The 22,002-nt window shown below is 47.0% G+C and overlaps 1 protein-coding gene across 5 annotated transcripts in view; it reads left to right on the forward strand.

The window, feature by feature from the left end:
* LOC135054883 (oocyte zinc finger protein XlCOF7.1-like) overlaps positions 1 to 22,002 on the forward strand; it is a 247,351-nt gene that overhangs the window by 209,010 nt on the left and 16,339 nt on the right. For all 5 annotated transcript variants that reach the window (XM_063958319.1, XM_063958320.1, XM_063958318.1 and 2 more), the window contains one exon: positions 428 to 619. In XM_063958319.1, coding sequence (XP_063814389.1) covers positions 428 to 619 — 192 coding nt within the window. The remainder of the gene's footprint in view (positions 1 to 427; positions 620 to 22,002) is intronic.

Here is a 22,002-nt window from a genome sequence, read left to right on the forward strand (position 1 = left end):
CTGGGAGTGTCACAGTGACATCACTCTTATCTCTATTACTAACAGAGGGACCTGACTGGGGAGGTGAGAGGTACTAGGAGTGTCACAGTGACATCACTCTTATCTTCTTTATTAATAAAGCAAGAGCCTTACATGAGAGGGAAAATACTGTTGTCTGATAATGCCATAGTGACATCACTCTTATTAATCTCTATTAACATAACTGAGACCTTATTGGAGAGGTGAGATATTATGGAAATATACACGATATTGGGAGGGAATATAGACTGTAAACTCCACTGGGACAGGGAGCAATGTGAAAGACTATTCTCTGTAAAGCACTGTGTAATATGTGCGTGTTTTATAAAGCCAAAAAAAAAAAAAACGTAATAATTAAATGTCACTGTTCATTATGACAGTATTATTTAATTTATTTTCCTATACACAGGAATACATTGTTGTCAAGAAATCATCAGGTGAGCACGTGACACCCAGTAGTAGCCGCCGTGGATCAGGAGGACTGAGCAGGACCCAGAGCCCCATCACTGTGCTTCCACCTTACTCATACATACATGGGAGAGACAATGAGCAGAAGATCCTGGAACTCACCAACAAGATCATTCAGCTGCTGACTGGAGAGGTGACTGCTGGGAATGGGGCATTATACAGTAACTCCAGGGGAGGTTTCTGGGTGATGACTGGAGAGGTGACTACTGGGAATGGGACATTATACAGTATCACCAGGGGAGGTGTCTGGGTGATGACTGGAGAGGTGACTGCTGGGAATGGGACATTATACAGTAACACCAGGGGAGGTGTCTGGGTGATGACTGGAGAGGTGACTGCTGAGAATGGGACATTATACAGTAACACCAGGGGAGGTGTCTGGGTGATGACTGGAGAGGTGACTGCTGGGAATGGGGCATTATACAGTAACACCAGGGGAGGTGTCTGGGTGATGACAGGAGAGGTGACTGCTGGGAATGGGACATTATACAGTAACACCAGGGGAGGTGTCTGGGTGATGACTGGAGAGGTGACTGCTGGGAATGGGACATTATACAGTAACACCAGGGGAGGTGTCTGGGTGATGACTGGAGATGTGACTGCTGGGAATGGGGCATTATACAGTAACACCAGGGGAGGTGTCTGGGTGATGACAGGAGAGGTGACTGCTGGGAATGGGACATTATACAGTAACACCAGGGGAGGTGTCTGGGTGATGACTGGAGAGGTGACTGCTGGGAATGGGGCATTATACAGTAACACCAGGGGAGGTGTCTGGGTGATGACTGGAGAGGTGACTGCTGGGAATGGGACATTATACAGTAACACCAGGGGAGGTGTCTGGGTGATGACTGGAGAGGTGACTGCTGGGAATGGGGCATTATACAGTAACACCAGGGGAGGTGTCTGGGTGATGACTGGAGAGGTGACTGCTGGGAATGGGGCATTATACAGTAACACCAGGGGAGGTGTCTGGGTGATGACTGGAGAGGTGACTGCTGGGAATGGGACATTATACAGTAACACCAGGGGAGGTGTCTGGGTGATGACTGGAGAGGTGACTGCTGGGAATGGGGCATTATACAGTAACACCAGGGGAGGTGTCTGGGTGATGACTGGAGAGGTGACTGCTGGGAATGGGGCATTATACAGTAACACCAGGGGAGGTGTCTGGGTGATGACTGGAGAGGTGACTGCTGGGAATGGGGCGTTATACAGTAACACCAGGGGAGGTGTCTGGGTGATGACTGGAGAGGTGACTGCTGGGAATGGGGCATTATACAGTAACACCAGGGGAGGTGTCTGGGTGATGACTGGAGAGGTGACTGCTGGGAATGGGACATTATACAGTAACACCAGGGGAGGTGTCTGGGTGATGACTGGAGAGGTGACTGCTGGGAATGGGACATTATACAGTAACACCAGGGGAGGTGTCTGGGTGATGACTGGGGAGGTGACTGCTGGGAATGGGACATTATACAGTAACACCAGGGGAGGTGTCTGGGTGATGACTGGAGAGGTGACTGCTGGGAATGGGACATTATACAGTAACACCAGGGGAGGTGTCTGGGTGATGACTGTGTCATTGTGTGTGTCAGGTTCCTATAAGGTGTCAGGATGTCACTGTCTATCTCTCCATGGAGGAGTGGGAGTATTTAGGACACAAGAATCCATACAAGGGTGTAATAATGGGAATCATTGGTCCCTCACATCATTGTCCAAAAAGAGGTTTTCATTTATTGTAAAGTAGTGCGCAGTATTGAGCGTCCACTTGTTACGACTGTCTCTGACTGTTTACAACTGAATGGGTGGATTGTAAAAAAGATGGCAATACACCAGGAACAGATACATCCTATGCTGGTGCTCAGGGTTTTTTACAAATAGTCGTGACGGCTGTTGTATCTAAAGATTGTGATCTCCCAACTGACGCTGACCCTTTGTCTCCCAGGTACAGAATATGCTTCTGTTAGCATTTATGAATGTTTCAAAAAAATTTTTTATATTTTCTCTTACGTCCTAGAGGATGCTGGGGTTCATATTAGTACCATGGGGTATAGACGGGTCCACCAGGAGCCATTGACAATTTAAGAGTTTAACGGTGTGGGCTGGCTCCTCCCTCTATGCCCCTCCTACCAGGCTCAGTTTAGAAAATGTGCCCGGAGGAGCCGGTCACAGCTAGGGGAGCACTACAGAGCTTCTTTAGTAAAAGTTTATTTTAGAGTTTTTTATTTTACAGGGAGGCTGCTGGCAACAGCCTCCCTGCATCGAGGAACTGAGGGGGGGAGCAGTGTCCGCCCTGCGGGGTCTGAGCCACTGACTCCGCTGACTAGACACTGAGCTCCTGAGGGGATTGATCGTTCCCCGCCACAGGGGAACACTCATCCCAGCAGCATGCCGCCACCCCCTTGCAGAGCTGAAGTTTGTGGCGAGTGAGTCACCGCCCCCCCTAGCAAGCGTGGGGTCGATGTGAAGATGGCGGCATCAGGGTAGGAGCGCAGTATTAACTGCGCTCCGGGATGGCTCAGCGGTACTTGGGTGCAGCGCTGTGGGGGGCGCCCTGAGCCGGCGCCTTAACCCTACACTTACCAGAAAGCCTCTCGGGGTCTGCGGATCTCAGCCAGCAGAAAATCCTCAGGCCAGTATAATCTTGGAAGAGCGGGAAGACAGAGCCATTAAGGGGGTGGAGCTTCTCAGAGTGGACCCAGCAGCGTTCAGCGCCATTTTCTTGCCTGCAGACACGCTGCCAGTGGAAGAACAGTCCCTCCAGAGCAACTCCAGCTATCTGTACGGTACCAGGGGGTTGTTGAAGAGAGCGGAAGCTGTGTAAGACTGTGTCACCTATTAAGGGACACCGTCAGCGCTGGTTTAGGGTCTCCCTATACCTGTAATAGCGCTGTGTGTGGGTTGGCTCCAATCTCTGTGTCTCTCTGCCATTCTTGGGGGGGGGGGGGGGGGGGGGCGACTCTGCCCTGTACCCTGTGTGTGTGGGGTGTACAAGCAAACATGTCTAGAGACTCTGTCTCATATGCTGCAGAGGATTTATCTTCTCAGGAAGATCCCGTCCCATGTACTCAGGATTGTACTGTTGTAGCGCAGATCCCAGCTAGAGAACCGGAGTGGATAGCCTCTCTTAGGGGGGCTATTTCTCCGATTTCTGAAAGGGTTGCAAGGGCTGAGCATGCAACTCGGGTATTGCAGTCCTCTATGGCAGTATGGTCCGATACTGCTCCCTCGTGGCCCCCTGCGGTACATTCTCACAAACGTGCTCTTGCCCAAATTATGCAGGATGACACGGATACCGATTCGGACACAGCAGACGGTGAGGGGGATGTGTCGATAGGGACGGCATCTCTTGCTAGGGGGTTGCAGTTGATGATTGAGGCCATGCGGGATGTGTTACATATTTCTGACACACCTCGTGAGCAGGTTGAGGAGGCCTTTTTCACGGACAGTAAGAAAGCCCCTCTCACCTTCCCGGCATCTAAGGAATTAAATGCTATATTTGAAAAAGCCTGGGAAAACCCGGAGAAAAAAATCCAGATCCCTAAAAGGGTCCTGGTTGCTTTTCCCTTAACGGAAGACGATAGAAAAAAATGGGAGTCTCCGCCTATAGTTGACGCCTCTGTCTCCAGGCTGTCAAAACAGGGGGTTTTACCAGTCCCGGGATCAACCGCGTTGAAGGATCCGGCAGATCGCAAGGTGGATGCTATGCTCAAATCCATATACACGGCTTCAGGGTCTATACTGTGGCCTACTATTGCCTGTGCATGGATTTCTAAAGCTATAGCCAAGTGGTCAATCACTCTGCAGGAGGACTTGACTACGATGGATAACGGTGACGTTGATTTGTTTTTACGTAACATACAGGGTTCTGCAGGGTTCCTGGTAGAATCCATGAAGGATCTGGGTTCCATGGCTGCTGGGATCTCCTCCATGTCCGTTTCGGCTCGCAGAGGTCTCTGGGTGCGCCAATGGTCTGCGGACGTTAATCCTGGAAAAGTGTGGAGAGCCTACCCTATACAGGTCAGGCTCTGTTTGTGGAGGCACTGGATGCGTGGATTGCCACGGCTACCACGGGTAAGTCTCCTTTTCTCCCCTCAGCTGCACCGGCTACGAAGAAGCCTTTTACTCCCGCCACATCACAGTCCTTTCGGCCCACGAGGCCTAGAAAGAACAAGCCTTCTCATACCTTCTTCAGAGGTGGTCGTGCTAAAGCCAAAAAGCCTGCTCCCGCAGGTTCCCAGGACCAGAAGCCTGCTTCTGGTGCCTCAAAGTCCTGAGCATGACGGTGGACCGCACAGCCTGGAGGAAGGTCAGGTGGGAGCAAGACTTCGGCATTCCAGCCACGTCTGGGTGTCGTCTGGCCTGGACCCTTGGATACAAGATATAGGGGTTTATTTACTAATATTCGTGTTTTGACCGTTTTGAAGGGTGTTTGAACTCGAATGGTATCGGGTGCATTTTACTGCAACTTTTTGAATCCTGATACGGTCATTCACTAAGCTGCCGAGTTTTGCACAATCGTTTTTTCCGATGTCGATGTGATTCGTAATATCAGGCAGTGTTTTACGGGAGTGATGAGTAAAACACTGCCTGACAAAACAGAAGGAAACCCGGCCGGATCTGTGAGATCCGCGCAGGGCTTCATTGTGTACCTTAAAAAGTTAATTAAAGTCTTTAAAATTCTGAAAAAAATTGCGTGGGGTCCCCCCTCCTAAGCACAACCAGCCTCGGGCTCTTTGAGCCGGTCCTGGTTGAAAAAATATGGGGGGGAAAATGACAGGGGTTCCCCCATATTTAATCAACCAGCACCGGGCTCTGCGCCTGGTCCTGGTTACAAAAATACGGGGGACAAAAAGCGTAGGGGTCCCCCGTATTTCTGAAACCAGCACCAGGCTCCACTAGCTGGGGAGATAATGCCACAGCCGGGGGACACTTTGATATCGGTCCCTGCGGCCGTGCCATTAAAACCCCAACTAGTCACCCCTGGCCGGAGTACCCTGGAGGAGTGGGGACCCCTTCAATCAAGGGGTCCCCCCCCTCCAGCCACCCAAGGGCCAGGGGTGAAGCCCGAGGCTGTCCCCCCCCATCCAAGGGCGGCGGATGGGGGGCTGATAGCCAAGTGTGAAAGTGTGAATATTGTTTTTAGTAGCAGTACTACAAGTCCCAGCAAGCCTCCCCCGCAAGCTGGTACTTGGAGAACCACAAGTACCAGCATGCGGTGGAAAACCAGGCCCGCTGGTACCTGTAGTACTACTACTAAAAAAATACCCCAATAAAACTGGACACACACACCTTGAAAGTATAAGTTTTACATACATGCACACCTACATACATACATACATACATACCTATGTTCACACGAGGGTCGGTCCTCTTCTCCATGTAGAATCCATGGGGTACCTGTGGGAAAAATTATACTCACATAATCCAGTGTAGATCGGTCCTCTTCTGTTCTTTGTAAAATCCACGTACTTTGCAAAATAAAAAAACGGACACCCGACCACGCACTGAAAGGGGCCCCATGTTTTCACATGGGACCCCTTTCCCCGAATGCCAGGACCCCCCCCTGACTCCTGTCTAAGGGGGTTCCTTCAGCCAATCAGGGAGCGCCACGTCGTGGCACCCTCCTGATTGGCTGTGTGCTCCTCTAGTGTCTGTGAGGCAGCACACGGCAGTGATACAATGTAGCGCCTATGCGCTCCATTGTAACCAATGGTGGGAACTTGGCGGTCAGCGGTTGACCGAAAGTAACCTCACCGCTGACCGCAAAGTTCCCACCATTGGCTACAATGGAGCGCATAGGCGCTACATTGTATCACTGCCGTGTGCTGCCTCACAGACACTAGAGGAGCACACAGCCAATCAGGAGGGTGCCACGACGTGGCGCTCCCTGATTGGCTGAAGGAACCCCCTTAGACAGGAGTCAGGGGGGGGTCCTGGCATTCGGGGAAAGGGGTCCCATGTGAAAACATGGGGCCCCTTTCAGTGCGTGGTCGGGTGTCCGTTTTTTTATTTTGCAAAGTACGTGGATTATACAAAGATCAGAAGAGGACCGATCTACACTGGATTATGTGAGTATAATTTTTCCCACAGGTACCCCATGGATTCTACATGGAGAAGAGGACCGACCCTCGTGTGAACATAGGTAAGTATGTATGTAGATGTGCATGTATGTAATAAACTTATACTTTCAAGGTGTGTGTGTGTCCTGTTTTTATTGGGGTATTTTTTTAGTAGTAGTACTACAGTGATAAAGCTAAATATTTACCTTTTAACATAAGCTATTTACTAATACCGTAAAGCCGTAATGGCCGCTAAACCTCGTGCACGTGCTACGTACTTTGTACGCTATTTGCGTACAAAGACCTCACACGTGGTACGCAAGTTACGTACACATGCTGCGCTGGGTGTACGGAATACACACAGCGAGCGTACACACAGACAGTAACCTTTATAAACTTTAAACACAGAATATGCTTACACTGTAAACCTTAATACCGTGGTACTATAATGGTGTAACACTGAACCTTTGTGAGTATGCAAGCTGTTTGAGCAATTGAGATGCTCTGAAACCCTTAGCACTTATATGGTGAATCACACAAACACTTGTTAAGGTTCCAACACCTTACCAGATGATTTTTAGTAAGTAAAAGGGAAAAGAATACAGATTACAGCTTATACACTACAAACCTAACATTAATAACTAAACAGAATAACTAGACAAAAATATACACAATGGCGAACGAACGCAAACACAAATACATAGAATAAGAATGAATTGCTTACATTAAACGAGTAACAAAGTGGCCACAGAGAAACATACCATACGGGGGAACACTCGCTAGCGCAACCGGATCCAGTCCTCCAATTATCCGACAGATAAATGTTGATGAGAGAGAGTACTGGCCGGTCAGGGGACAGTGGCCTTTATATACACAACATACAGTACACTACAAAGGGCCCTACAATCTCATTGTTCATTGGACACAGGAATGTCTCTCTGCATTATAACAAAAGGTCATAGGTGGATTTGAACAGGTGGGCTGTGACTATTTCAAACTGCTCAGGTGGGAGGTATCCACAGGATTCCCGCCGCATGGATAATGAACTGCAAATACAGTAAATGTCCATAAACTTCTTATAGACATAACTATACGCAGGAGCGATTAATCTCTTCCTAACCAACGCCAGAATATTTCTAATAAAATACTCTTCAGTTAGGTACTAGACACCACTGTTCAACCTTTGTCAGACCCTTCGTATCATGCAAAGAGGAATTCCCATGTCCACGAACCATTTACACTAAACATACTTGCAGACATTATTAAGGGGATTAATATCTACAAAACACACTATAAAGGTTAACTATGCTATAAACGAGTCGCCCGCTACAAGCTCATAAACTACCGTAAATACGCATATACCGCGCGTAATCGCCGGAGCGAGCATACGCAATTTGCGGACATGTGCACGTACGGCAGACTGAATGCATGAGCTGCGGGCATGTGCATTGGGGTTAGTTTAAGGCATTGTGGATTACGATATTTTTCGACTTTGACAGTCCACCCTTTGGCAGTCAACAATAACTGCCACTTTCTAAACAATTCAAACAGAAAAATATATGTCGTCATGGAATACCTTTTTTTTTATGATTGGGTAGAGGGAGGAGAGGAGAAGGTGGGAAAGATATAACCTAGTGAGATAGTAAAAGCATGTGTGTATGGGATCCATGTCTGAGGGGTCATGTATCATCGTGCCGTACGTGTTCTAAATCAAGCTTCGAGGTATTGCGAAGTATACATTTGAATCCTTCTTATCCCGTATTAAGATTCTGTGGATGGGCTGTCAAACTCTACCGAGCTCTTTTCGGCTTTTGGTTACAACAAATGGGGTGTACATTAGTTGATGATACATGAAGGGGGAGAGTATGTGAATGCTAATATGTGAAAATCACCTGTCGACTATGTGGGATACTACCTGGAGGTTGTAGAGATGAAGATAAGAAACAAGCGTTATAAATGCAGTCATATAACTATGTGAGGTTTAGTATACAGTCGCCGATTGGGGTCTTGTTGATGTCTTGTCTGGTGTCTTGTTGGGATCGTCAGGTCTTTACTGTAGCTTTGAGGTTTATTGGCAAACAAAAAGCTTCTTCAAGTGTCCATAAGAAGAATTACAGTCTCTAAAAGCTCATCAGGTGTCTGTGATACAGTTCATCATTGGTCTTGTATAAATGGTCATCAAATTCTTCTTCCAGGCTGATCTCTTGGTACCTCGGGGAAAATCAAAGGAGAAACGGGTGAAAGAAACGGACCGTGGAATCACATTTTATCACAACATTGTCTCGATTGGTGGATCATAAATCAAATTAGTTGTTGTTACAATGCCCTCACTCCTCAGACTCATCACCTTGGTACTACGCTTGCAATTCATTAGACTCCGAACACATCTGAATACCAGACCAATCAATATGATAACTCCCAGGATACACAAGAGGAATTTCCCTACGTCCATGATGGTGCTCTGAGCCCATTCTCCTAAACCTGAAAACCAATTTCGTGGGTTCAACCATGACACCCAGCCAGTCAATTCATTACCCACAGCAGCGAGTGTAAGATTGTGCCTCCTTCGAAACTCCCACTTTAATTGCAATATATCATCCATTTTTCGATCTATAACCTCGGTTGGGTCCTCAGTGCTGTTAGTGATATATGTACCGCATTTCACGCCATACTGAGTTGCTAGGGTGACACAATACCCACCTGTTACTGCTGTGAGGTAATTGAGAACCATTCTATGCTGGACCAGCTCTGTTTTGTAGGCTTGCAGCTCTCTCCCAGTATACCTGAAGGTGTCGTCATACATCTCGGTGATATTGTCTAACAGGTTCGCTAGCGCAGATATATACCTATAATTTATAACTCCTCTGGCGGTACGGGTGATATCTAACGCGAGTAGGAATTGAATCCCGGTGGATTCGTGAATCAAATCAGAGGCCGCATGCTCTGTCCTATCTACAAGGTATCTTTTAACGATGTGAGTGTAAGGAGCTTGGGCACTGCGGTGAATGTCTTTCATTTTGTTATGGGCAATGGTCATTACTTCAGGCAGTACTTTTCCAACGTAACACAATCCCTCTGAGTTTGGGGCAAGCCACTTATACGCCTTCCTCCCACATATGAAATATGCATCATCGGGGAGAACATATGGGATGGAAAATGACATAACCATATTACAAACCTTCCATGAAAACAGTCCTATCCCTAACTCTTTCATTTGTCTAGTACACGTATCAGGCTGTATGACGTGCACAGTATCCTGGTGATACTTCTCCAACTCGCAGGATCCTACTTCCTAGAGTGTACCTATACCGGAAATATTTTCCACTGTCGGCTATTTGGCGTATAAGTTCTGAGTCTAGGGGCATTTTGTCGGCTCTGTGTGAGAATGTCATGGTTTGGTTGTTCCATGACACTTCCCAATTTCCCGGCTTTCGGGGATTGGAAATGTTAAAACATATTAGGGACCTATCTACATGGTATTGGTGGAGCTTTAAACTAGGAGGACTAGAAATATTAAATCTCTTGTCCACCGGTCTCCCACCCTTTAACTCAAGTACCTCATCTACCGTTAAAGGATATGGCACTAGTCCTGACTTTCTATGGCCTTGAGGTACTTGTGAGCATACCCAACAGTCTGTCTGATTTAACACTTTACCCACCAATGAGTGATAGTCACTCAATGGATGCCGGTCCATGTTGATATTAAAACTGGACTGACATTCCTTGATGCAATCGTCCTCAACTATATTTTTACAATTTCTACAGATGCAGTTCTCTTCAGCTAACAATCCTTCACAATGTCTACTAATGTCATGGCTACCAGATCGTTTTCTGATACTCGCCTTTGCTCGGTGATTGTGTTGCTCTAGAAATTCTACGCCTCCATCCTGATCATCAGATCCCATTCCAGATCCCTCTTTGGCCTCTCTGGTACTCTCACCGAAACAGACTGCTCTGGTCAACAACAGGGTCAACAGGAAAATCCGGAACACAGTCTCTTGGGGTAAGTCCATCTTAGAGGAGGAAAAGGAGAAGAGTAAGAAGGGGGAAGAAGAATAGGAGGGAGATGGGAACTGGAGAAAATAACAAAAGGGAAAAAGAAATCTTGGCTCGACAACCGCCTCCGATCTTATTGTTTTCAGCGCTCAGGTGCCGTCTCAACCTTCCTGGAACAGACACTCTAACGATACAATTTCCTCTGCAGTCTGTTCTTTGTCACGGGACCTCTCTGGGTCAGTGACCTTCTTACAGTGAGACGAATGGACCCAAGTCTCTCTCTCGGCAACCTTTAACGCTGTCGTGCTGGTCAGTAAGACTTGATATGGTCCTTCCCATCTGTCAATAAGGCAACCTGAGCGTAGAAAATTGCGAATCATTACATAATCCCCAGGTTCAATGTCATGACAATTACTGTCTGGCAGATCAAGAATCACTAGCTTTAGGTTGTCATTTTGATTCTTTAACTGCTTACTCATCTTAACCAGATACTTTACAGTTACTTCATTGTTACATTTCAAATCATCCTGGGGGTCAATCATTACATGAGGTTGTCGACCAAACAGAATCTCAAAGGGAGACAGATTAAGAGGGGACCTGGGAGTGGTTCTGATGCTGTACAATACAATTGGCAAAGCTTCCGGCCACAACAATCCTGTTTCAGCCATCACTTTGCTCAACTTGTTCTTAATAGTGCTGTTTACTCTTTCCACTTTCGCACTCGCCTGGGGGCGATACGGAGTATGCAGCTTACTATTAATTCCCAACAATTTACACATTACCTGAAAGACTTCACCTGTAAAATGAGTACCCCTATCGCTTTCAATTATCCTAGGGATACCGTACCTGCACACAAATTCCTGCACAATTTTCTTTGCGGTAAATGTAGCGGTATTTGTGGCAGCAGGGAATGCTTCTACCCAATTTGAAAATACATCAATACAAACCAATACATACTTAAGATTTCTACAAGGTGGCAATTGTATGAAATCAATTTGTATTACTTGGAAAGGACCATCTGTAGGAGGGATATGGGATGGCTCTGTTGGTATTGCCTTTCCGATATTCTTCCTCAAGCAGGTGAGACATGTCATCGCTCTTTTTCCCGCATGGGAAGAAAATCCTGGGGCGCACCAATATGCTCTTACCAACTTACACATTCCTTCTTTGCCTAGATGAGTCAGCCCATGTGCCGCTTCCGCTAGACTTGGGAGGTATGCTCTGGGTGCCACTGGCTTACCCTGTCCATCTGTCCAGAGTCCTGAGGACTCCTGGCCATATCCTTTTGACCTCCAAACTGCCTTTTCTTGTGGTGAACACAAATTTTGCATTTCACACAATTTCTGTGTGCTTACAGTATTAAATACCATCAGTTGTGTGGTGTCTGTCTGCATGGGGGTGCTGTCTGCTGATTTAGCAGCTTCGTCTGCTCGGCTGTTACCAAGTGACACTGGGTCTTGGCTGTACGTGTGGGCTTTACACTTGATAACAGCCACTCTGTCAGGTTCTTGTATTGCTGCTAAAAGTCTTTTGATGTGGGTTGCATGTGCCACGGGTGTGCCAGCTGCCGTCATGAAATTTCTGAGGCGCCATAGGGCCCCGAAATCATGAACTACTCCAAAGGCGTACCTAGAATCTGTGTAGATATTGGCTGATTTACCTTTAGCCAATTCACACGCTCTGGTTAGGGCGACCAGCTCAGCAACTTGTGCTGAGTGAGGTGGGCCCAGGGGTTCCGCTTCTATGGTACCTTTGTCATCTACGACTGCGTATCCAGTACACAAGTCTCCCGAGTCCGTCTGTCTGTGACAACTACCGTCAGTGTAGAAAGTAAAATCTACATCTTCCAGTGGATTGTCACTGATGTCAGGCCTTGCCGTGAAATTTTGGGTCAAATATTCCATACAATCATGTGAGTCGGTGTCTGTACTAAATCCTCCTTCACCATCACTCTCATCCCCCACCCTTTGTGCCTGTCCAGGCACACCTGGGAGATACGTTGCTGGATTTAGTGCACTGCATCTCTTTATGGTGATGTTTACAGGGGCCATTAGTGCTAATTCCCACCTTGTAAACCGTGCGGATGAGACGTGTCTGGTTTGGGCAGAATTTAATAAGGCTGACACTGCATGAGGTGTATGGATTGTGAGGTTGTGTCCTAGCACTACATCTTCGCTTTTACTCACTAGCAATGCTATTGCTGCAACACTTCGCAAGCATGTGGGGAGGGATCGCGCCACCGTGTCTAGCTGAGCGCTGTAGTAGGCTACCGGCCTGCTGGCATCACCGTGCTTCTGGGTTAAGACACCTGCCGCACATCCAGCATTTTCCGTACCGTACAGTTCAAAGGGTTTCCCATAATCTGGCATACCTAATGCTGGTGCCTGCGTTAGGCACTGCTTGAGTCTCTCAAACGCCAGCTCAGACTCATCTGTGTGCGAGATCCGATCTGGTTTGTTTGATGAGACCATCTCCTGCAAAGGTAGGGCCAGTATGGAAAATCCTGGGATCCAGTTACGACAGTACCCACACATTCCTAGGAATGTGCGAATCTGTTGCCGAGTCTGTGGCAGAGTCATGTCGTGAATTGCCTGTACTCTATCAGTAGTGAGGTGTCTCAGTCCTTGTGTCAAACAATGCCCCAAATATTTTACCTTGGTCTGGCATAATTGCAACTTGTCCTTTGAAACCTTGTGTCCTGTATCAGAAAGATGAAACAGAAGCTGTTTCGTATCTCTCAAGGACGATTCGAGTGAATCAGAACACAGCAGTAAGTTGTCTACATACTGTATTAATATTGATCCACTCTCAGGTTGAAAGGATTGTAAACAATCATGCAAAGCCTGCGAGAAAATACTTGGGCTGATGATGAAACCTTGTGGTAAACGAGTCCAGGTGTACTGTACTCCTCTATATGTAAATGCAAACAAATATTGGCTGTCAGGGTGCAGAGGTACCGAGAAGAAGGCGGAGCAGAGGTCAATTACAGTGAAAAATTTGGCAGTGGGAGGGATCTGCATAAGGATGACGGCTGGATTTGGCACTACGGGGAATTGGCTCTCAACTATTTTGTTGATCCCCCTTAGATCCTGCACTAGCCTGTAACCCCTCCCCCCACTCTTTTTAACAGGGAAGATGGGACTATTGGCAGTGCTGGACGTTCTAACCAGAATGCCCTGTTGTAGCAAGCGCTCTATTACTGGGTAAACTCCTAACTCCACCTCCGGCTTCAGAGGATACTGTGGGATTTTTGGAGCTATCCTACCATCTTTTACTTGAACTACTACAGGAGCTACATTTGCCATCAATCCAGTGTCTTGTCCATCCTTGGTCCAAAGTGATTCCGGTATCTGGGAAATCATTTCCTCTACCTTGGACGGACATCTATCTGTAACAGCAGTATGCGTCATTAACTTTTGTGGGGTGTCTAACATATCCTGCACTTCCTGAGCGTGATTCTCCGGTATATCTAAGAATACACCTTCAGGAGTACAATATATGACACATCCCATTTTGCACAGTAAATCTCTACCAAGTAGATTAGTCGGAGCCGATGCAGCCAGCAGAAAAGAATGCTTGGTATGCAAAGGCCCTATCTAATCTCTGCTGGTTTGCTTAACGGATAGTATTGTACTACTCCTGTTACTCCCATGGCTGGAATTGTCTTACCAGTGGTCTTCATACCCACTGTTGAATTTAACACTGACTTGGCCGCCCCCGTATCTACAAGGAAAGGTAGAGATCTACCAGCTACATCAATTGTGACCTCGGGTTCACTTCCAAGGCTCGCAATTAATTTCACTGGCTGCAAACTACAGGTGTGGCCCCACCCCTATTGTAAATTGTGACCTTCCCGCAGCGCATTGGTTGCTACAATATGTGAGGGAGGTAACTGGGAATTTTCAGAGATCTGCCAGTCTCTTTTTGGTGGGTACCTCCTAGTTTCCCCTGTGTGTGGCTCATCACTCCTCCTCTGCGGTCCCTGCTCCCATCTACGTGCGCCATACTGTGTGTCATGCTCTGGTCTAGGGGGTCGATATACATTATGTGAGTTTCTATTGGTGCAGTTACGTGCAAAATGTCCTTCCCTATTACAATTGTAACATTTTACCATATACGGCTTACCACCAGGGGTCTGAGATTTAAACTGAAGCGGCCTTGTTGTAAGGGCTTGGATACTTATGGCCATCATCTTATCACCCTGTGACTCCCTGCGTCTCGTGATGTTCCTGTCGTGCCTGACAGCAGTCTCTCTTAAGGCGGCCACCGACATACCTCTCCAGTTAGGTTGAGTGGTTTGTACCCTATTTCTTAATACTTCCTTTAAACCGTCCATCAATACGGACACCGCTACCTCTCTATGATGTACATTTGCCTCAATGTCCATGATCCCAGTATATCTAGCCATTTCCTCCAGTGCCCGGTGGAAATAATCAGAAGCAGCTTCTCCTTCCATTTGCTTAATGGAGAAAATTTTGTTCCATTTTACAACGGCTGGGAAATATACTCCTAACTGCAGATTGATCTGTTTAACATTTTCCTGATTGTACTCGTCAGTGAGGGGTACCTCAGCATCCAATTTACAATCTGTAATGAATTTAACAGGGTCAATACTAGAGGGCAGACATGCCCGCAGTAGTGTCCGCCAATCTTTGTTATTGGGTTCAGCGGAGTTACCTAGGTCCTTAATGAACCTTTGACATGCAGCTAGATCTTTTCTGGGATCGGGAAATTCGGACAAAATTGTTCTTAATTCTGCCCGGGACCAAGGACAATGCATTGCAATATTCCTTATAGGTGTGGCTCCATTTGCGTCGGTCTTCCCATTGGGGACCGCTATCACTCTAACAGGATTAAGATCAATTACCTCACTCTGGGTTGATTCTACAGTGTGTGGTGTAACAGTTTCAGCATATTGTACAGTGCCGTACTTACCTGTAGACACAACCTCACCTGTCCCTGCACTATGGGCCTTCGATACCGCTCTTACTGGTTGGGCCGTGCCCACTGGAGTATCGTTTATGGTGGCCGCTAGAGAGAGAGCTGAAATCGTAGTGGGCTCATCCTCCTGGTCGCATTCCTGAGGGAAGTTTAAAATGGGATACAACTTGCACGGGTTAGCATTAGCATCAACATTTGCATTAACATTCATTTTACTCTTATCACTACTATATTTGTTAAGTGCACTCTTTTCGTACACCCGTATGCCATTCTCTGCAGCCACTTTTTCCCCTACTATATACGGTGGTGGTGCCGTTGCTATCAGACTTCTACCAGGATTTGAATTTGCTTTTTGAGCTAATTCCTGTTGTATTTCACTCTCCTGTTGCCATAACTGTAAACAATCATAATGTCTAATCCTCTGTTTTGCAGATTTTATTAGACCTATCCTCTTTCTTAGATTTTGCAATACCTCAGGATTCAAACTGCCCACCCTGGGGAACGGTTCTCCATCATCCTCAGTCATTCGTTCCCATTCTTTGCATAATACCTGTGTGTGTGATCCGTATTTCTAACACATTATATACCGTGCTGACCCTTTGGGCCAACAACTACCAACGTGAACCCTTGTTGGTCGTCCCTTACTTGAGCAACTGGCCCCCGTTGTTTGCAGATATTGCTGTCTCAGCGAATTCTTACAAAACAAACCAAGTTCCCAGAGATAAGGCGACGGTGAAAGTTCAACGAGTGCCTTCACTCACTCACGCCCCTATTGGCCAATACGAATTCCAGCAATGTGCCCACCACTGGTCGTACCCAATCTCGGGATCTTTTTGTAACTTCTATTTACTGGGGCGTGTGGGAGTATGCTACCCTTCCCAGTAAATATTAGTTGTTGGAGATTTCCTGAGTGAACAGCGAAACTCCCTTAAAATAACAAAAATCTACACAAATCACGTTAAAATGTACAAATAGCGTCTATGATCCCACAGCAAATTTTAGTGGGTATCAAGGTGACCTAACTAATGTACACAGTAGCGTGCGGTCCAGTCGCACTTCGTATAAATAACTATTATTTATTCGCCGTGCGACCAATGGAATCGGTTGATTAGGCTGCAAAACCTTCAGCCGGAGCGTTTTCTCAACTTGTGCCTATATGGGTACTACGCCAACCCCCTGGGCTGCGCTTTAACCTTCGCAGTTCTTTTTGTGTGCGAATACTACTTGCTCCTTTACCTTATACAATGTTAACGTGAGCAAGCCAATCCCACGCCACCAAGTGTCCACTCACCTGGTGTGGTCTCCGACGGGATCCCGATTTCTGGGTTCACAAAAAGAATACCTTTATTTGCACACTCACTCCTATTCACTCATATGCACACTGATTTTTCTGTACAGAAATTGCTTTCATTCAGGCAGTAGTTCAATCCCCGGGTTTTGCAATAGAAAAAGGTTCTCTTTAAACTAAAACTTTTGGAAACTGAACAAACGTGTGCTATTATCGCGTGGCTGCTATACCGCCCACACTAAAACAATGTTACCGTGTGATTTGAGTTTAGTGGGCGTATCCGTACGCACGTTGCGTAATATACGCTACGTGTGTACGCCTTTGCGTCACGTACGTAATCTCGCACGTTGCCCGAGACACGTATGCACAAAGTCCAAATACGTTCACAGTAACACAAATAACACGCTTCTATAAATGTAAACGATGTTCAACTGTAATCTCTTACCGAACACCACACAGTATCTGTTATGCTGTGTGTGTGCCCTTTACAATTATTCCCTTAAATATTACTTTTATAATCTCAACTAAATAGCACCAAATTTCCTCAGCACGTGTCTAACAATCAATTCTAATGGCAACAAGAGAGTGACTATGCGAAAATACACAAAATAAAAATACAGGTGTGTGTGCGTGTATTGTGTGCGCAATTGGCGCCAAACAGAGAGAGAGAGAGAAAACAGATTTAAAACAATAGCTGTATGTTCTTACCTTCCTCGGATCTCACCAGCATCCCTACAAACCAAGCAAAGCAGACGCTTATCCGATCAGCACTACTGTATCCCCAACCACAAACACGGATACAGGGGATACTACCTTTCCGCCCTTTGCTGATCGATAAAGTCTGCGCGTTTTCGCCTGACTGCGGATATGAGGTGGCCCGGACGAGTACCCAATTGATAAAGCTAAATATTTACCTTTTAACATAAGCTATTTACTAATACCGTAAAGCCGTAATGGCCGCTAAACCTCGTGCACGTGCTACGTACTTTGTACGCTATTTGCGTACAAAGACCTCACACGTGGTACGCAAGTTACGTACACACGCTGCGCTGGGTGTACGGAATACACACAGCGAGCGTACACACAGACAGTAACCTTTATAAACTTTAAACACAGAATATGCTTACACTGTAAACCTTAATACCGTGGTACTATAATGGTGTAACACTGAACCTTTGTGAGTATGCAAGCTGTTTGAGCAATTGAGATGCTCTGAAACCCTTAGCACTTATATGCTGAATCACACAAACACTTGTTAAGGTTCCAACACCTTACCAGATGATTTTTAGTAAGTAAAAGGGAAAAGAATACAGATTACAGCTTATACACTACAAACCTAACATTAATAACTAAACAGAATAACTAGACAAAAATATACACAATGGCGAACGAACGCAAACACAAATTCATAGAATAAGAATGAATGGCTTACATTAAACGGGTAACAAAGTGGCCACAGAGAAACATACCTTACGGGGGAACACTCGCTAGCACAACCGGATCCAGTCCTCCAATTATCCGACAGATAAATGTTGATGAGAGAGAGTACTGGCCTGTCAGGGGACAGTGGCCTTTATATACACAACATACAGTACACTACAAAGGGCCCTACAATCTCATTGTTCATTGGACACAGGAATGTCTCTCTGCATTATAACAAAAGGTCATAGGTGGATTTGAACAGGTGGGCTGTGACTATTTCAAACTGCTCAGGTGGGAGGTATCCACAGGATTCCCGCCGCATGGATAATAAACTGCAAATACAGTAAATGTCCATAAACTTCTTATAGACATAACTATACGCAGGAGCGATTAATCTCTTCCTAACCAACGCCGGAATGTTTCTAATAAAATACTCTTCAGTTAGGTACTAGACACCACTGTTCAACCTTTGTCAGACCCTTCGTATCATGCAAAGAGGAATTCCCATGTCCACGAACCATTTACACTAAACATACTTGCAGACATTATTAAGGGGATTAATATCTACAAAACACACTATAAAGGTTAACTATGCTATAAACGAGACGCCCGCTACAAGCTCATAAACTCTACCGTAAATACGCATATACCGCGCGTAATCGCCGGAGCGAGCGTACGCAATTTGCGGACATGTGCACGTACGGCAGACTGAATGCACGAGCAGCGGGCATGTGCATTGGGGTTAGTATAAGGCATTGTGGATTACGATATTTTTCGACTTTGACAACAGGTACCAGCGGGCCCGGTTTTCCACCGCATGCTGGTACTTGTGGTTCTCCAAGTACCAGCTTGCGGGGAGGCTTGCTGGGACTTGTAGTACTGCTACTAAAAAACAATATTCACACTTGGCTATCAGCCCCCCATCCGCCGCCCTTGGATGGGGAAGACAGCCTCGGGCTTCACCCCTGGCCCTTGGGTGGCTGGAGGGGGGGGACCACTTGATTTGAAGGGGTCCCCACTCCTCCAGGGTACCCCGGCCAGGGGTGACTAGTTGGGGTTTTAATGGCACGGCCGCAGGGACCGATATCAAAGTGTCCCCCGGCTGTGGCATTATCTCCCCAGCTAGTGGAGCATGGTGCTGGTTTCAGAAATACGGGGGACCTCTACGCTTTTTGTCCCCCGTATTTTTGGAACCAGGACCAGGCGCTGAGCCCGGTGCTGGTTGATTAAATATGGGGGAACCCCTGTCATTTTTCCCCCCATATTTTTTCAACCAGGACCGGCTCAAAGAGCCCGAGGCTGGTTATGCTTAGGAGGGGGGACCCCACGCAATTTTTTTTTTCTGATATTACACTAAACAGACCCTTTCCCATAGATAACCATGCACAGATCTCACTGATCCGTGCATGGTTATCCAAACTCGACTGGAAAAAGCAGGTCTATTTTTTTGCTGCTTTTTTTTAACGATTCGAAAAAAAACAGCCCCGCACTTGAGCACTCAGAAACTAACACCCAAATACGAATGAATAGTGAATGCCCGTATTCTATGAAATAACAGCCGCGTTTGACCGATGGTCTATTCATTCGTATTTCGGAAGGCTGTCATTCAAACCATTACGAATAGTCCAGACACTGCCGAGATTGGTGCTTAGTGAATTCCCGGATTGGGACTTAGAAAAAAACACACATCTGACAAACTCGATTTTTTAGTAAATACTGGCCCTAGTGTCCAGTGGGTACAGGCTAGAGTTTCAAACTCTCCCACCTCACCGTTTCTTCAAATCAGGCTAGCCAGCTTTGCCAGCAGACTGAGCGATTCTTCTGGACGCTATCTGAAAATTGGTAGTGTCCGAGGCCATTGTTCCAGTTCCACCTCATCAGTGGAACAAAGGTTGCTATTCAAACCTTTTTGTGGTCCCAAAGCCGGATGATTCGGTAAGGCCAATTCTGAATTTGAAATCTTTGAACCCTTATCTCAGGGACTTCAAATTCAAGATGGAGTCTCTGAGAGCAGTTATCTCAGGACTGACGGAGGGGGAGTTCCTGGTGTCCCTGGACATTAAGGATACGTACCTCCACATTCCCATTTGGTCGCCGCATCAGGCCTATCTCAGGTTTGCACTGTTAGACGATCACTATCAGTTTCAGGCACTGCCGTTCGGTCTCTCCACGGCACAGAGGGTCTTCACCAAGGCGATGGCAGAGATGATGGTTCTCCGCAGCAAGCAGGGGGTGAACATAATTCCATATCTGGACGATCTGCTGATCAAGGCATCGTCCAGAGAGAAGTTGTTAAGATCCATTGCTCTCACAACACATCTGCTCAAGGAACACGGTTGGATCCTGAACCTTCCAAAGTCTCATCTGGAGCCGACAAGGAGGCTGTCTTTCCTGGGGATGATCCTGGACACGGAGGTGCAGAGGGTGTTTCTACCAGTGGAGAAAGCGTTGGTGATTCAAACGATAGTCCGGGATGTCTTGAAGCCTGCCCGGGTATCGGTTCATCAGTGCATCTGCCTTCTGGGGAAGATGGTTGCCTCCTACGAGGCTCTGTAGTACAGAAGGTTTCATGCTCGATCCTTTCAGCTGGATCTCTTAGACCAGTGGTCAGGATCTCACCTACATATGCACCAGAGGATACGTCTGTCACCGAAAGCCAGGATTTCACTCCTCTGGTGGCTACAACTACCACACCTTCTGGAGGGCCGAAGGTTCGGAGTTCAGGACTGGATCCTTCTAACCACGGATGCAAGTCTAAGAGGTTGGGGAGCAGTCGCTCAGGGGGAAACCTTCCAAGGAAGGTGGTCAAGTCAAGAATCCCTTCTCCCGATAAACATCCTGGAGCTAAGAGTGGTATACAACGGCCTTCTTCAAGCAGCACACCTTCTGCAGGATCGGGCTGTTCAGGTGCAGTCGGACAACGTGACCACAGTGGCCTACATAAACTGACAAGGCGGAATGAAGAGCAGGTCTGCAATGTCAGAGGTGACAAGAATCCTCCTCTGGGCAGAAAGGCACGCGGTTGCGATGTCAGCAATCTTCATTCCGGGAATAGACAACTGGGAAGCGGACTTCCTCAGCAGACACGATCTCCGTCCAGGAGAGTGGGGCCTCCACCCGGAGGTGTTCGAGGAGGTAACCAGTTTTTGTGGGGGGTTCCTCACATAGACATGATGGCCTCCCGCCTCAACAAGAAGCTGCGGAGGTACTGTTCCAGGTCGAGAGACCCGCAGGCAGTGGCGGTGGATGCACTGGTAACACCATGGGTGTTCACGCCGGTGTATGTATTCCCTCCACTTCCTCTAATTCCAAAAGTTCTTCAACTTATAAAAAGAACAAAGGTTCTGGCAATCCTCATTGCTCCGGACTGGCCAAGGAGGGCTTGGTACGCGGATCTGCTGGATCTACTGCTGGAAGATCCAAGGCCCCTTCCTCTTCGAAAGGATCTTCTACTGCAGGGGCCGTTCACTTATTAAGACTTACCACGGCTACGTTTGACGGCATGGCGGTTGAGCGCCAGATCTTAGCTCGGAAGGGTATTCCGAGCAAGGTTATTCCTACCCTGATACAGGCTAGGAAGGGGGTAACGTCTAAACATTACCATCGAATTTGGAAAAAATATGTATCTTGGTGTGAATCCAAGAAATTTCCTGCGGTGGAGTTTCAACTTGGACGTTTTCTCCTTTTCCTGCAAGCAGGTGTGGATATGGGCCTGAGATTGGGCTCCATCAAGGTCCAGATCTCAGCTTTATCCATTTTCTTCCAAAAACAATTGGCTGTCCTCCCTGAGGTTCAGACCTTTTT

Source organism: Pseudophryne corroboree, chromosome 3 (assembly GCF_028390025.1).
Source record: "Pseudophryne corroboree isolate aPseCor3 chromosome 3, aPseCor3.hap2, whole genome shotgun sequence".
NCBI lineage: Eukaryota > Metazoa > Chordata > Amphibia > Anura > Myobatrachidae > Pseudophryne > Pseudophryne corroboree.